This window comes from Sparus aurata, chromosome 3 (assembly GCF_900880675.1).
Source record: "Sparus aurata chromosome 3, fSpaAur1.1, whole genome shotgun sequence".
Classification (NCBI taxonomy): Eukaryota; Metazoa; Chordata; class Actinopteri; order Spariformes; family Sparidae; genus Sparus; species Sparus aurata.
This window is the reverse complement of record NC_044189.1, coordinates 1,375,692-1,388,231: the sequence shown is the minus strand read 5'-3', so window position 1 is coordinate 1,388,231 and position 12,540 is coordinate 1,375,692. Positions and strand designations below refer to the sequence as shown.

Sequence of the window (12,540 nt, the reverse complement as noted above, 5' to 3'; positions counted from 1 at the left end):
TCCATCAGAAGTCCGGTTTGTCACTCCCACATTGTCCAAAGGTTCCCTCGTGACTCCGGAAGAAGAAACATCTGATCCCGTCAGAGGCTTGGGATCAGGACTTCTTCTCTGATCAGTTTCACTGTCAGTCGGTCTTTTTGTAGTGTAATTTGTTTTTTGGCTCCCACTGATGTAGTGTCTCATTGGATTCATTCTTGTTGGTGGTTGTCTCTTTGGAGGTGTGACCGGTCTTGTGGTCTTAGGGCCTCCATGTCTTGAATCAGAAGTTTGTTTCACGGTGGGTCTACCTCGATTTGTATAACCAGGTGTTTTACCAGCAGTTATCCTCTTTTTATGGACTTCAGAATCAGTTTTAGAATCTGGGCTTCTTGTTTCTTCTTCCCCAGATTTGATCGTTTGGATTGGAGCCTTGTCCCCCAGTTTGACGACTCGTTTTGAGGCTCCTTGTCTTGAATCAGGAGTTTGTTTCAAGGTTGGTCTACCTCGAATTGTTGGACCCGTCATCTCACCAGCATTGATCTTTTCTTTATGGACGTCAGTGCTAGAATCTGGGGTTCTTGTTTCCTCTTCCCCAGTTTTGGTAGTTTGGGCGGGAGCATTGTCCCCCCGTTCTGAGACTGGTCTTGAATCAGAAGTTTCTTTCAAGGTAGGTGTACCTTGACTTGTAGAACCAGTATTCTCACCAGCATTGACCCTCTCTTCATAGATATCAGATTTAGAATCTGGGCTTCTTGTTTCTTCTTCTCCAGATTTGATACTTTGGACTGGAGCATTGTCCCCCTGTTCTGAGGCTTGTCTTGAATCAGAAGTTTCTTTCAAGGTGGGTGTACTTTGACTTGTAGTACCAGTACTCTCCAGTTCCCCAGTTTCTGTAGTTTGTACTGGAGTATTGTCCGCTAGTTCTAAGACTGGTCTTGAGATTCCTTGTCCTGAATTTGAAGTTTGTTTCAAGGTTGAGTCAGAGTTAGAATCTGGGGTTCTTGTTTGTTTTTCCCCAATTTTGATAGTTTGGACAGGAACACTGGCCCCCCGTTCAGAGACTAGTCTTGGACTGGACACGTGTTTTAAGGATGGTCTACCTGGATTTGTAGAACCAGGATCTTCACCAGCATTGAGCCTCTCTGCTTGAACGTCAGAGTAAGAATCTGGGGTTCTTGTTTCTTCTTCCACAGATTTTAGTGTTTGGACTGGAGCATTGTCTCCCCCTACCAATTTGTTAGTCTGCTCTCTAAGGGTAGGGTCAAAGCCTTCTGTTTCTGCAGTTAGGATTACTTCTGAGACAACTTTTTCTCCTGATTGATTTATTTGTACTCCTTGGGTAGGAATGGGGGCCCCTTGCTCTACGGATTGGTTATCTGGGATTTCAGGGGTATTACTCTTTTCTAACTGACTGGTTTGACTTCTAACATACGTGCCACTACCTCCATTAAGCTTTCTGCCTGGGAAAGGCTTGCGCACAGGACCTCTGTATGGATGCTGAGGCGGTCTTAGGTTTGTGCGGTTCTGGTTTGGGTAACGACCACCATACAACCGACGGATGTAACCAACTTTGGTGTTTGGCTCATGGGAGGAAGGCTCTGCGCTTCCTCTGAGGGTCTGACTGACCTCCGTAGACATGCTTGTCCCAACTTTGTCTTCATTTGCCTCTCTGATTTGCTCTGTACCCTCAGCTGGATAGGATTCTTTTGATCCAGGAGGAGGTAACGTGGCTAACAACTCAGAGGAAGATACCTGCTCTTTCCTTGTTTCTGATGCAGAAATTAAAGGTTGAGAGGGAGGAGGAAGCAGCCTCGAAATTGGACGAGTTCGGTTCCAAAGAGGTCCAAAGTTTGGATTTCGCAGGTATCCCCCTTTTAGAGGAGTACGACGAAGTGGAGTTCGACCTCTTTCTGTTGGCACCTTTTTCTTGTTTTGTTCGACTCCACTGGATGCAGGTTTAGTTGCCCCATCTATGTCTCCACTTGTATCTCTTGCTGGTACATTGACCTCAACTGATGATTCCTCTGAAGCAGATGAAGATGTTGAAGACAATGATTCACCTGTGGATGTATGTCTGGTCTCCGTTTCTCTTGCAGGGAGGAGGTTCAAATTAGGGGTTGGGTGAGGAGTTCTCAAATGAGGATGGGTTTTGTTCTGAAACCACCCAATGTTTGGTTGAGGACGACGTACATATCCAGATGTGCGGCGGAAAAGAGGTACGCCAACTTTTCCTGAGGGTGGCACTTTTCTGTTTTTGGGTGAAGCAACATCAGTCGTACTTTTGCTGTAATCAATATCTGGTTCCTTGCTTCCAACTGAATCTGATTCGTCTGAGCTGGAAAAGGATGCTGATGTTGATGGTGCTGCTGAAGGTGATTCAGATGATGATGGTGGAACACCTGATGACGACAATGACAACGGCTTAAATCCACCTAAAATCTGCATCCTTACTTTTTCTGCATCAACAGAGAACTTTGATGGTTGGGCCAGGTGGTGGACAGAAAATGTTGTGATATTCAATTTGTCAAAAGTGTCCTTCACAAGTTTATGTAAAGGATCTGGTGAATAGTCGACGTCATCTGTTTCAGAGGAACCTTGATTTGAGCCTGATGTCTTTCCTCCCAGCACTGTTCCATCGCCTCTACACCCACTGCCTCTGTCCTTCAGAGGTAATCTGACATGTGTCACTTTAATCTTATTCAGACATTTCTTCTCTTGGCTTTGAACAGTCCCAGTAGGCCCAGAAGACACTGGGGCAGTGTCATTCTCATTGCTTGCCGTGCCAACAACATCTGGTTGCTCTTTGGTGCCAAGAGTTTGTCCCTCTGAGCTAGTTTGTCCGCTTGTCACTGAATCAGTCCCAGACATTGAAGCTGGATTTTTGGCATCTGCTCTCTCAGTGCTTGATGTCTCTACCCTTGGGTCTCTCCCAGTCAAAGCTAATGTCTTATTTCTTAACATGGGGACACCTGGTTTAGTTTTCTTGGGTACTATTGGTACCTTCCCTGGGTTTTTTTTTAAAGGACCTGGGCCAAACCTTCTTGCTCCAGGTACAACTCTGGTTGTGTTGAAACGGAAAGAGCCTGGAACATTTGGCTTCTTGGAAAATGTGGGCCTAGTGCCATTTGTTGCCGTATTTCTGCTGACCAGAGGTTTATTTCTTGCAATCACAGTGGCTGATGAGTCTTTGTTGGGTGTGTCGGAGTCGGCCTCACTCCCATCCTCCCTCCTTCCCTGTCGGTCAAACTCTTGGTCTCTGTTGCTGACATCTTGTCCAGGTCTAACAGGACCCTGCATGGTCAAAGCTGCCATGGTAACTGTTGGTAATGGGAGTGAGCATTTTGATTCAGTGTTATGGTAATAATCCAGAAGAGATCATGTCTAATAAAGGAAGAAAAGCAGTTTTAATGCAATCAAACAACTCAGGGCAGTGGTATCCATGAGGAACCTGCAGGGAGAAGATTGAAAAATATAATTAATGTGAAGTTTGGACGGATGAATTCAACATGCTGGTGTCTGTGTCACTGTGGAGAAGGAAAATATCATGACTGAGCTCAAGCAAATGGAGCAGTTAAAGGAATACTCTCTACATTATTTTTTCTCTGGCAGTGTTGAGGCTGCACCTCACTTTATTAACTTTAACAGTAACGTTTATAATGTGTTTTATATGATGTTTTCCACTGAATTATGAGGTGTCAGGACTCATAAAGCTTCACTGGCTGGAGCCAGTCTGTTCTCACCTGATTACAGTCAGGGCAAGAAACATTTGACTTGTTCACTTGTTCAAGCATCCTCAAATTTATCTTGATATGATATGGTTTTTTTTTGTTGTTTCTTTGTGGTACAAATCCCTATTTGAGTATGTGTCCCCATTTATTTTCCACACTATGTCCCTTTGTCTTATTTCTACCTTTAACCTTGGAATTATCACATCGATTTCCAAGTTTGCTGGACTGTCTAACAGGATTTCCATCAAGTTGAAAGTGAGGGGATACGGCTGAAGTTATTCTATATTGTTGTTATTTTGGACAAATCCCATGTAAGAGAACTTTCGGACACCTGAACACTGTCTGTGGCTCTCAGCTCCAAACACACCGGTTCCTTCTGAAGACGTAAATTTTAAACAGCTTTAATGGAATTACTTTTACGTTTTATTTAATCCCTGGTAATTTGTCAGAATGGTCTTACAGGTGCAGTGTGAGGGATCTTTTGGCAGAAATGGAATAAAATCTTCATAATTATATATTAATAACTAGTAGTAATTAGTACAGGTGCTGGTACCAATAAATCCTCCACAGCGGACCTGAAAATTGGAAAATAAATTCAAGTAACTGACGTCAGCAGTTCAGTGTCGTTGGTCCTACTCACCTGGAGTAACCTGAGTGGTTGCAGGTTTACTCCGACTCGAGCCCTTCTCCGCTGTGAGTATGATGTCATACAAACGCCCCGCCTCCAGCTGCTGGATGTGGGCGGAGTTTTGGTCAGATGGGACGGTGATTTCCTGACTCCTCCCTGCTCCGTCGTTGGGTGTGACGGTCAGGCGGTATCTGTCAATCTCACCCAGCGACTGCTCCCATTGGACCACGGCTGATGTCGTGGTCGTCTTGACAACTTGGAGGTTTGTGGGACCAGAAATCACTAAAGAAGAAGAAGAAGAAGAAGAAGAAGAAGAAGGACACAGTGTTTTTATTTCTCTACCTGGTGAAGTGGGTACTCACACTTTTTTCAGCCTAACTTTTTTTCCTGGCTCGGCACGTTTCCTCCTCTTTACTCTCTAAACTCACAGCTGCCACAGATAAAATCTTCCCCAGGAAGGGCAGCGGGAGGGAAATGTTTAAATTAAATCTGCCAATTTGACTATTTGAGCCGCTCACACCGGCCAACATGTAGGTCAGAAACTCAGTCTTCTAATGAGTACACCTGAAACTGCACTTTTACTGGGAGGGTTTTCATTTCTAATCATTACTATCAACTGCAATATATCTGCCACGTTTGATGAATGTATTGAGGATATTTAGGACATTAAAAGGACCAGTTCAACACATTTTTTTAAAAAACAAATTAAAAACTTTCATCCAGGTTTCAGAACTATTTTCTCTTGTCTCCTGCTGTTTCTCTGAGTGACAAGAGAAACACAGAACCGTGTCTGTTGTATTAAATCAAGGACAAACTCACGGGTCATGAACTCAGCAGAGCTCGCGGTTCCCCTCCGGCCTTCGATCTCTCCGGTGATGGTGACGGTGTACTCCTGACCGGCTGCCAGCCCCGTCTGGGTGAAGGTGGTCAGGCTGCCCTCCACCTGCACACTGATCTGCTGGTCGCTCTCCTTCTGTTTGGGTCAGACGAGAAAAAAAAAACGAGAGGAAAAAAAGCAGTTTAAATAAAGTTCTTTCTTCATTTTACAGCTTTTTTCTGTCACAGTCGGAACGTGTTGTCAACTTTAATCCATCACAGTTTAAAAAAGGTTACATTGACCAACAGAGGATCATTAACTCCATTAAATCTCTGAACTGGTTGCTGATTTGAGTTGCACTCTGGCTTCAGATCAGATGTCAGAGAAAAAAACAAACACCAAACCCTCAGAATAATAATAAAGAATCAGGATGCAGTCGTCCTGATGAGTCTGATCAGACTGAGTGGAAACACTGAGCTGTCTGCAGGGCATCAACATACACACACACACACACACACACACACACACACACACACACACATAAACATACACACACACACACACACACACACACACACACTAATCCAAAATCAGACTTTACTGAAGCAGAACACAAACACTCCAGAGGGGATTCAGTGATGTCACCGAGATGTTTTGTTTCTTGCCATCACAAACTTCTTCATGTGATTGAAGGTTGACTTTAAATATTCAGTGATTGCTGGAACCATAAAGAGACACTGGATCTAATTTAAAAACCTAGAAATACAAATTAAATCAGTTAAATCAAATTTAAATGATTAAAACGAGGCGCTGCTTCAACAGGAGAGCGTTCAGAGTTTACAAAATGAGAGTATTTGGAGTTTTGCACACATTTTTTTAAACAGCTGATGTTTTCTGAAGGTTTCCAACGTCCAAAATAAACTTTAAATACGTGGCTTAGTTTTAAATAGTTAATGAGCACCAACAGTCACAAACTGGTGGCTGCAGACTGAATTAGTCGTAGTGCTGCTGCCACCAGAGGCTGTTTTCATGACGCAGCGACTGAAGACATCTGAAATGAAACATTTCTGTCTGCTGCAGTTACGTTTCTGCTCTGTGAATAACTTCTTCTGTGGTCTCCAGACCAACCTGAAACCAGAAGAGAGAAACTTACATAGTCCACTTTTGGTTTTAGCAATTTGTTTATCTGTATCTTGTTGTCATGACGTCATGTTGAATATAGCATAGAGTAACGACACAATCAGCGTTAGATTGTTTTCCACAAACCTAACTTTCACTTTGCTGTTGTCTCTGCTGGGAAAACAATAAAAGCTGAGTGGTGATTCAGTCCGTCTGGCAGCACTTCTGTCTGCTTTCACATGAACAACCTCACGTTATGTCCTGTTTTTTGTCAGTTTCTGCTCTGAGGACAACAGAACAGACTCAGTTCTCTTCGTGACAGCAGCACCGACAGTAACACCAGCCGTTAACACTTTAAAGAAAGTTTGGTGGAAGTCACCGAACCTGAGCGAGAAAGGTCTGTTACAAAACCTTTATATAGATCACAACCAGCTCTTTTAACCCTTCAGTTTCTGTGCAGATCAGGTAAACAAACTATAAAACATGAATCTGCGAGCTGTAGACGTGCTGGTAGGTGGATTTTCTTATGTTTGGACAAAAGCCAGGCTAGCTGTTTCCACCTCTTCTGATTCTTTACGCTAAGCTAAGCTAAGCTAAGCTAAGCTAAGCTAAGCTAACCAACTGCTGGCTAAAGCTTTATATACACAAAATTGGTGTTAACCTTAAAACACTCAGCAAGACAGCAAATAAGTGCATTTCCCCAAAATGTCTCCTCTAAGACAAACGAAACCTTTTGATATTTATTTGTTAGACAGCGACCTCTAGTGGCTTTAATTATTATTACGGCAGCAAAGGAGGTAGTCAGGTGACACAGCATCTGCATCAACTTACATCTTGTACATATCTTAACTTATACAGCTCATATTCAGTGACATACTTGAGCCCAAACTTTGGTCTCTTTATAAACATTAAGAGTTTAGTTTCGGTGCCTGATCCAAACCAAACTCTGACGTTAACTACATGATGTTAAGCTCCAGTACAATGTAATTCTGGGAGTCACTGGCACTTGAACTAATCAGTGGTTGAGACATGAGGACTTGATTTAATTGATTGGAGTTCAGATGTGTTAGTTGCTGCTGGTTTGGCCCAGCTTCACCACCTTCAGACTAAAAAACATGTTTTTAACACGAGACAACCAAGAGGAAATATCCGAGGAGTGAACAGTTCCTCTTGTATCTCTGATTACCTCCAAGTCATTACGGACTGTGTGGTGACTCTGTGTTCGGTGTAAAGCCGAGGCTGACTCATCAATTACTCAGCTGGGAGCTTTTGGTTCTCTGATGTTTTCCGGCCCGTCTAATGAATGGATACCGTGTTGTAAACCAAACGGACCGCAGCCGGTTGCCATGCTGGTCACTGTTTTGGCTGCCTCAGAGGTCGTTCTGGATCAAAACGCTTTCGTCCATTTCCATACAAATGAGGGTGAGATCACTCAGACTGACCCGACAGTAAAGTCACGATGCGCTCTAAAACCAGTCGAGGCTCGGTGGCGTTCAGGGACGACACAGGGAGGTCCGACTGAGCCATCGAGTGACTCTCAGTCTGCAGGTTTACAACGGAAAATTAATCTAACGTCTCCGCAGGACGACTTTCTCTCTGCTCGGCTCCACTGTCATCAGCTGGATGACAACAGGGAGATACGACGGCCAGCAGAGTCAAACATGTTCACATCCAAACTGTTGTTTGTAAAGATGCCTTTAATTAATAAGACTTTTAAGCTCTATTTGGAAAAGAGCTTGAAGATGTCAGAGGTTGACTGTGTTTAAAATATCATGTCATGCTTTAAGATGGCGACCGACTGAATGACATTTCCAAAGTGTGAGTATTTGATACAACACTCAGAAAAATCAACTCTTATAAACTGGACCTTTAATCTGTCAGGTTATTTCTTAAGAAAGTAAGAATCCTGAAGGGCAAAGTGAATACTACATCATCAGAGCGTAGAGACAGGATATTTTCACGTTACTCTGTGAACTGAGGATTTATTTGGACCGAACCAGAGAGGACTGTGGAGACAAACCAACACTGTTCTGGTGACTTTAAATCAGTTTATGTGTGTTTCATGATGAGCTAACGAAGCAATTAATCTTGTCTTACTTCAGTAAACAAGAGAAACTTGAAATCAGACGGTGTATCGTTGTATTTGGTGGTCAGGAAGGAAAATAGGCATCAAAATATTTCCTTTCTGGACATTTTGTGAGTTTGTTTTGTTGATTTATTAGATTAAGTAGTGAACCGGCTGCTTTTACATCTTCAGGCTGAACTAGTTAAACAGTTAACGAGGTGATTAATCTTGTCTAAGTTCAGCGAAAGAGGAACGTGAATTCAGACGGTGGACAGTGGAATTCTCTCTGGACATTTTGTGTTTATTTTAATTATTTATTAGACTAACTAGCAGAACGACGGAGGCTAGCTGGTTAGCATGCTAACTTCTGTAAATGTCTTTCACAGAACGTCAACACTGTTGCTTCTTCGGTCTTAAAGTAATTTTCTCAATGTTTCAAACTCTTTTACAAATTCTTTCTTTCTTTCGCTCTAACATATATGTAACTCAGCGTAAACATCACATAACTTCAAATGCAGCACATTTAATGCAGCGTGGAAAAACATAAAGAGCCATTTAAAGGTTTATATATGAGAGTTTAACAGAGTTGTTGGACAAAAGAGTTCATCAACAATAATTGTGATAATTAACTAAATATTTAAATCCTTTATGGAGCAAAATTGCCAAATGTTTTTGGATCCGGCCTCTCAGATGTGACGATCAGCTGACTGTTTTTGTGTTTTTAATACGACTGTAAACTGAGTTTCTTCAGGTTTTAAGACTGTCGGTTGGAGAAAAGAAGGATTTTTAAGACGTGTGAGGAGCAGTTTCTGAAAGTTTACAGTGCAAATGTTTCGGGTTTTTTTTACTGATTAATAACAAAGAAACCAACAACATCATAATTACTAACAGGCCTGAAACTCTGCTGACAGTGTGCTGCTGTGAACAACATTTTGAGGAAGACGAGATCGATGATGTCACCAGGAAATAATAAATATCTGGAGGAAGTAAACTCCTGAATGTTGTTGTTGTTGTTTATCTGTTCGTCTCGTAATCATCTCTCCCTCCCTCTCTCTCTCTCTCCCTCCTCTCTCTACCTCTCTCCTCTCCCTCCCTCTCTCTCTCTCTCCCTCCCTCTCTCCCTCTCTCCTCCTCTCTCCTCTCTCTCTCTTCTCTCTCTCTCTCTGTGTCACAGCTGTGAGCGAGCGGTGATGTCATCTCTCTGGCAGCCGCCATGTTTTTGACAGTGTTTACATGTTTCCGTGGCAGCAAGCATCCCACATCTGCATCCCCTCCCTCCCTCCTCCCTCCTCCACCTCCCTCCACCACCTCCCAGCGCTCTGTTCATTCACCGCTCTTCTGGTTTCATTCTCTGAATTTTCTTCTCTTCTTCTTCAGTTTCTGCTCGTCGGCTGCAGATTCTCACGATGTGACAGCTGCAACGAGTCGTCCAAACTAAACGTCTCTGCCTTCCAATGCTGTCACGAACTGATACACCACAACAAGAGTTCACCCTCTTCTTCCTCTCTTTCTTCTCCTCCTTCTTTTTCTCCTTCTTTTTCGTCTTCTTCTCCTCCTTCTTTTTCTCTTTCATTTTCTTTTTCCATTTCTTCTTCTTCTCCTTCTATTTCATCTTCTTTCTCTCTTTCTTTTTCTTCTTTTTCTTTTCTCTTTCTTCTTCTTCTCCTCCTTTTTCTTCTTCTTTTTCTTTTCTCTTTCTTCTTCTTCTCCTTTTTTTCTTTCTTCTTCTCCTCCTCCTGCTTCTTCTCCTTCGTCTTCTTTTTCTGTAATTTTTCCATGTTCATTCCAAAGTTCCAGCAGATAAATGAGGGTAAAGAGAGAAACGGGCCCACCTGAACCTGAACCCTCATGGATCTACATGAAGTCATCTGGTGAGTTCTGGAGAACCAACAGAGGTCCGACATCGTCAGCAGCTTACTGTGACTTATTTACACGACAAAGTCTCTGTCGCGTTGTGTCTCCTGCAGAGTCAGAGTCAAGTGACCTCTCGAGAAATACTTGTGATTGGACGAACCATCTGTCGATCACCTTCGACCAATCAGATCAACAGAAGCGAGAGCTGGAGCCACTCAAAGAGCATCAAGTTTTCATAGAGAGAAGCCTTCAGCATCAGTTCTGGTAGAACTGATGCTACAGCAGCTACGCTAACTTCTGCACTAGCCAACAGTCGCTTCTCCTCCTTTTATTTAACTCCAGTCTCGTCTCTGTGACTTCATGGAGTAAAGACGACGGGTTGTCTTGTGGTTTTCATCACATCCTGTCATCAGTTCCAGTCGTATTCTCTCTGCAGGACTCTGCAGGACTCTGCAGGGCTCATCATCACCACATCCATCCATCCTGTCTTTCCTCTCCGCAGCTTTTGGATCTCGATGTGGATGTTTTCTCTCCGGTCCAAATGTCTCTCGGAGTCATTAGTGAGGTTTAATCCCTCGATGATGTCACTGCGAGGAGATCAAGAAACCCCAGAGCGAGCGAGTGTGTGTGTGTGTGTGTGTGTGTGTTTCATCTCAGTGACACTTTTCATTCGGACTGATTTGGGTCATTAGGACGAGCGTTTCCTTTGTTCTCTGTCCTCTCTTCTCTCATGAATACCGACACAATTAGTCATGTTCCTCTCTACGACGCCTCCTGCCGCAGATCGATCACATGTGTCGGAGAACGGACCGTCACATGTGAAGCCGAGGTTACCGGTTCACGAAGAAAAATGTCACCGCGCTGAAATATCTGAGGGTTCAAAAGCTTTCGGTGATGATCCTCATTAGCTTTGGTGACTCAGTAACATCTGGAAACACACACGATACAAAGCTTCGAGTCATATCGTCGATATTGATCTCATGATGTAAACACACTCAGAAAGAGGCGCCTGACATCTGCAGAACTTGCCTGAGAATTCTCCTGTTTTTAAGTTTCTTTGGTTTTAAAGTGATCTAGCAACAGTTAATCTGATGATCTATGAGAACATCCCAAAGAAGAACCGCTGAGAGCTAATTTGGCTTACTGAAAACAAACACACCAACACTGTGTAGTCACTGTGTCCAGCAGAGGTTAATGTGTCACAAGAAATGTAACCGGGGTCATAATAAGCTTCATGCTTCGTCAACCTGAAGCTCGTGGTTGTTTTTCTGAGTGAAACTGACGTCTTTAATTAGTTTCTTATGTCCAAAACCCAAAGATGCTTCATCAACCGTCATAAATGACAAAGAAAAACAACAAATTCTCACATTAAAGAGGCTGGAAGCAGCAGACGTTTGACTCTTTAGCTTGAAGAATCACTGAAACTGAGTCACTGAGTGTAAGTGATATTAGTTTAAATGTGAAATATGTAAGATTCAGGGGAAGAATATCACCGGAGCACTGCTGCTTACTGCTAGAAGGTAGTTAGCCTGGTTAGCCCAGTTAGCCATGCATCTAGTGGTCCGGATATGTCAGTAAATATCTCTGCAACACAACACACAAATGTTGTGATGTCGAAATTGTATTTTTTTCGAATTCTGTTCATAAATAAAGTGATTTTTTAAATGTTCTCAGCTAAAAATCTCTCATGTTTCCCTTGTTTTTTCCCCTCCAGAGGCTGGTTTAAGTACACGAGTCAGTTATGATGTTTAAAAGATCGACGGACTTCATCTTGTTAAGAATTTGATGCCACAATCAGTCAAAACATCTGGTTTGAATGAGGATGTTTGCACTTTTCAGCTTCGTCAATGTTTTTCTGCCTCCATCGTTACTTGTTCATGTGAGCGAGCTTTTAAGGTGGAACACGTGCGAGCTGACATCTTAAATGTTAAAATGACACGTTTGTTTTGTCAGCCGGTATGCAAACTACACCTGTGCTAGAAACTAATTAATTAATCAACTTATTGTTGCAGATTGACATCACGCAGTGTATGATTTCATCTTTCACCCAAACTGAAACTGTTATGATGCTCGGCTGACATTTTCCTGGAGAGTCAGAGACGATCAGAGTGACGGTGACGAGGTCCAGAAGCAGCGATCGGATGGAGATTATGGATCTGGCTCCCGACCGACTGACTTCTTGTTGCTACGCTGCAGGTCGTGTTTGTCCAGATGTTCCCGGGTTTCCGTCTGACGGCTGATTTGAGGCTGTTTGTGTTGCTAACGCCGTCGCTAACGACACGCCTGCTGTGATCCTGTGGGGGATGAGAGGAATCTTCCAACACATTTTTAAAAACAGAGGAGATGAAGT

General features: G+C 43.0%; 1 protein-coding gene across 1 annotated transcript in view; it reads right to left on the bottom strand.

Moving 5' to 3' along the window:
- The window catches only part of LOC115579545 (tenascin), a 37,381-nt gene that overhangs the window by 7,548 nt on the left and 17,293 nt on the right, over nucleotides 1-12,540 (bottom strand). The window contains exons 7-8 of the mRNA XM_030413093.1: nucleotides 5,155-5,308; nucleotides 4,348-4,617 (exon numbers count right to left, since the gene is read on the bottom strand). Coding sequence (XP_030268953.1) covers nucleotides 4,348-4,617; nucleotides 5,155-5,308 — 424 coding nt within the window. The remainder of the gene's footprint in view (nucleotides 1-4,347; nucleotides 4,618-5,154; nucleotides 5,309-12,540) is intronic.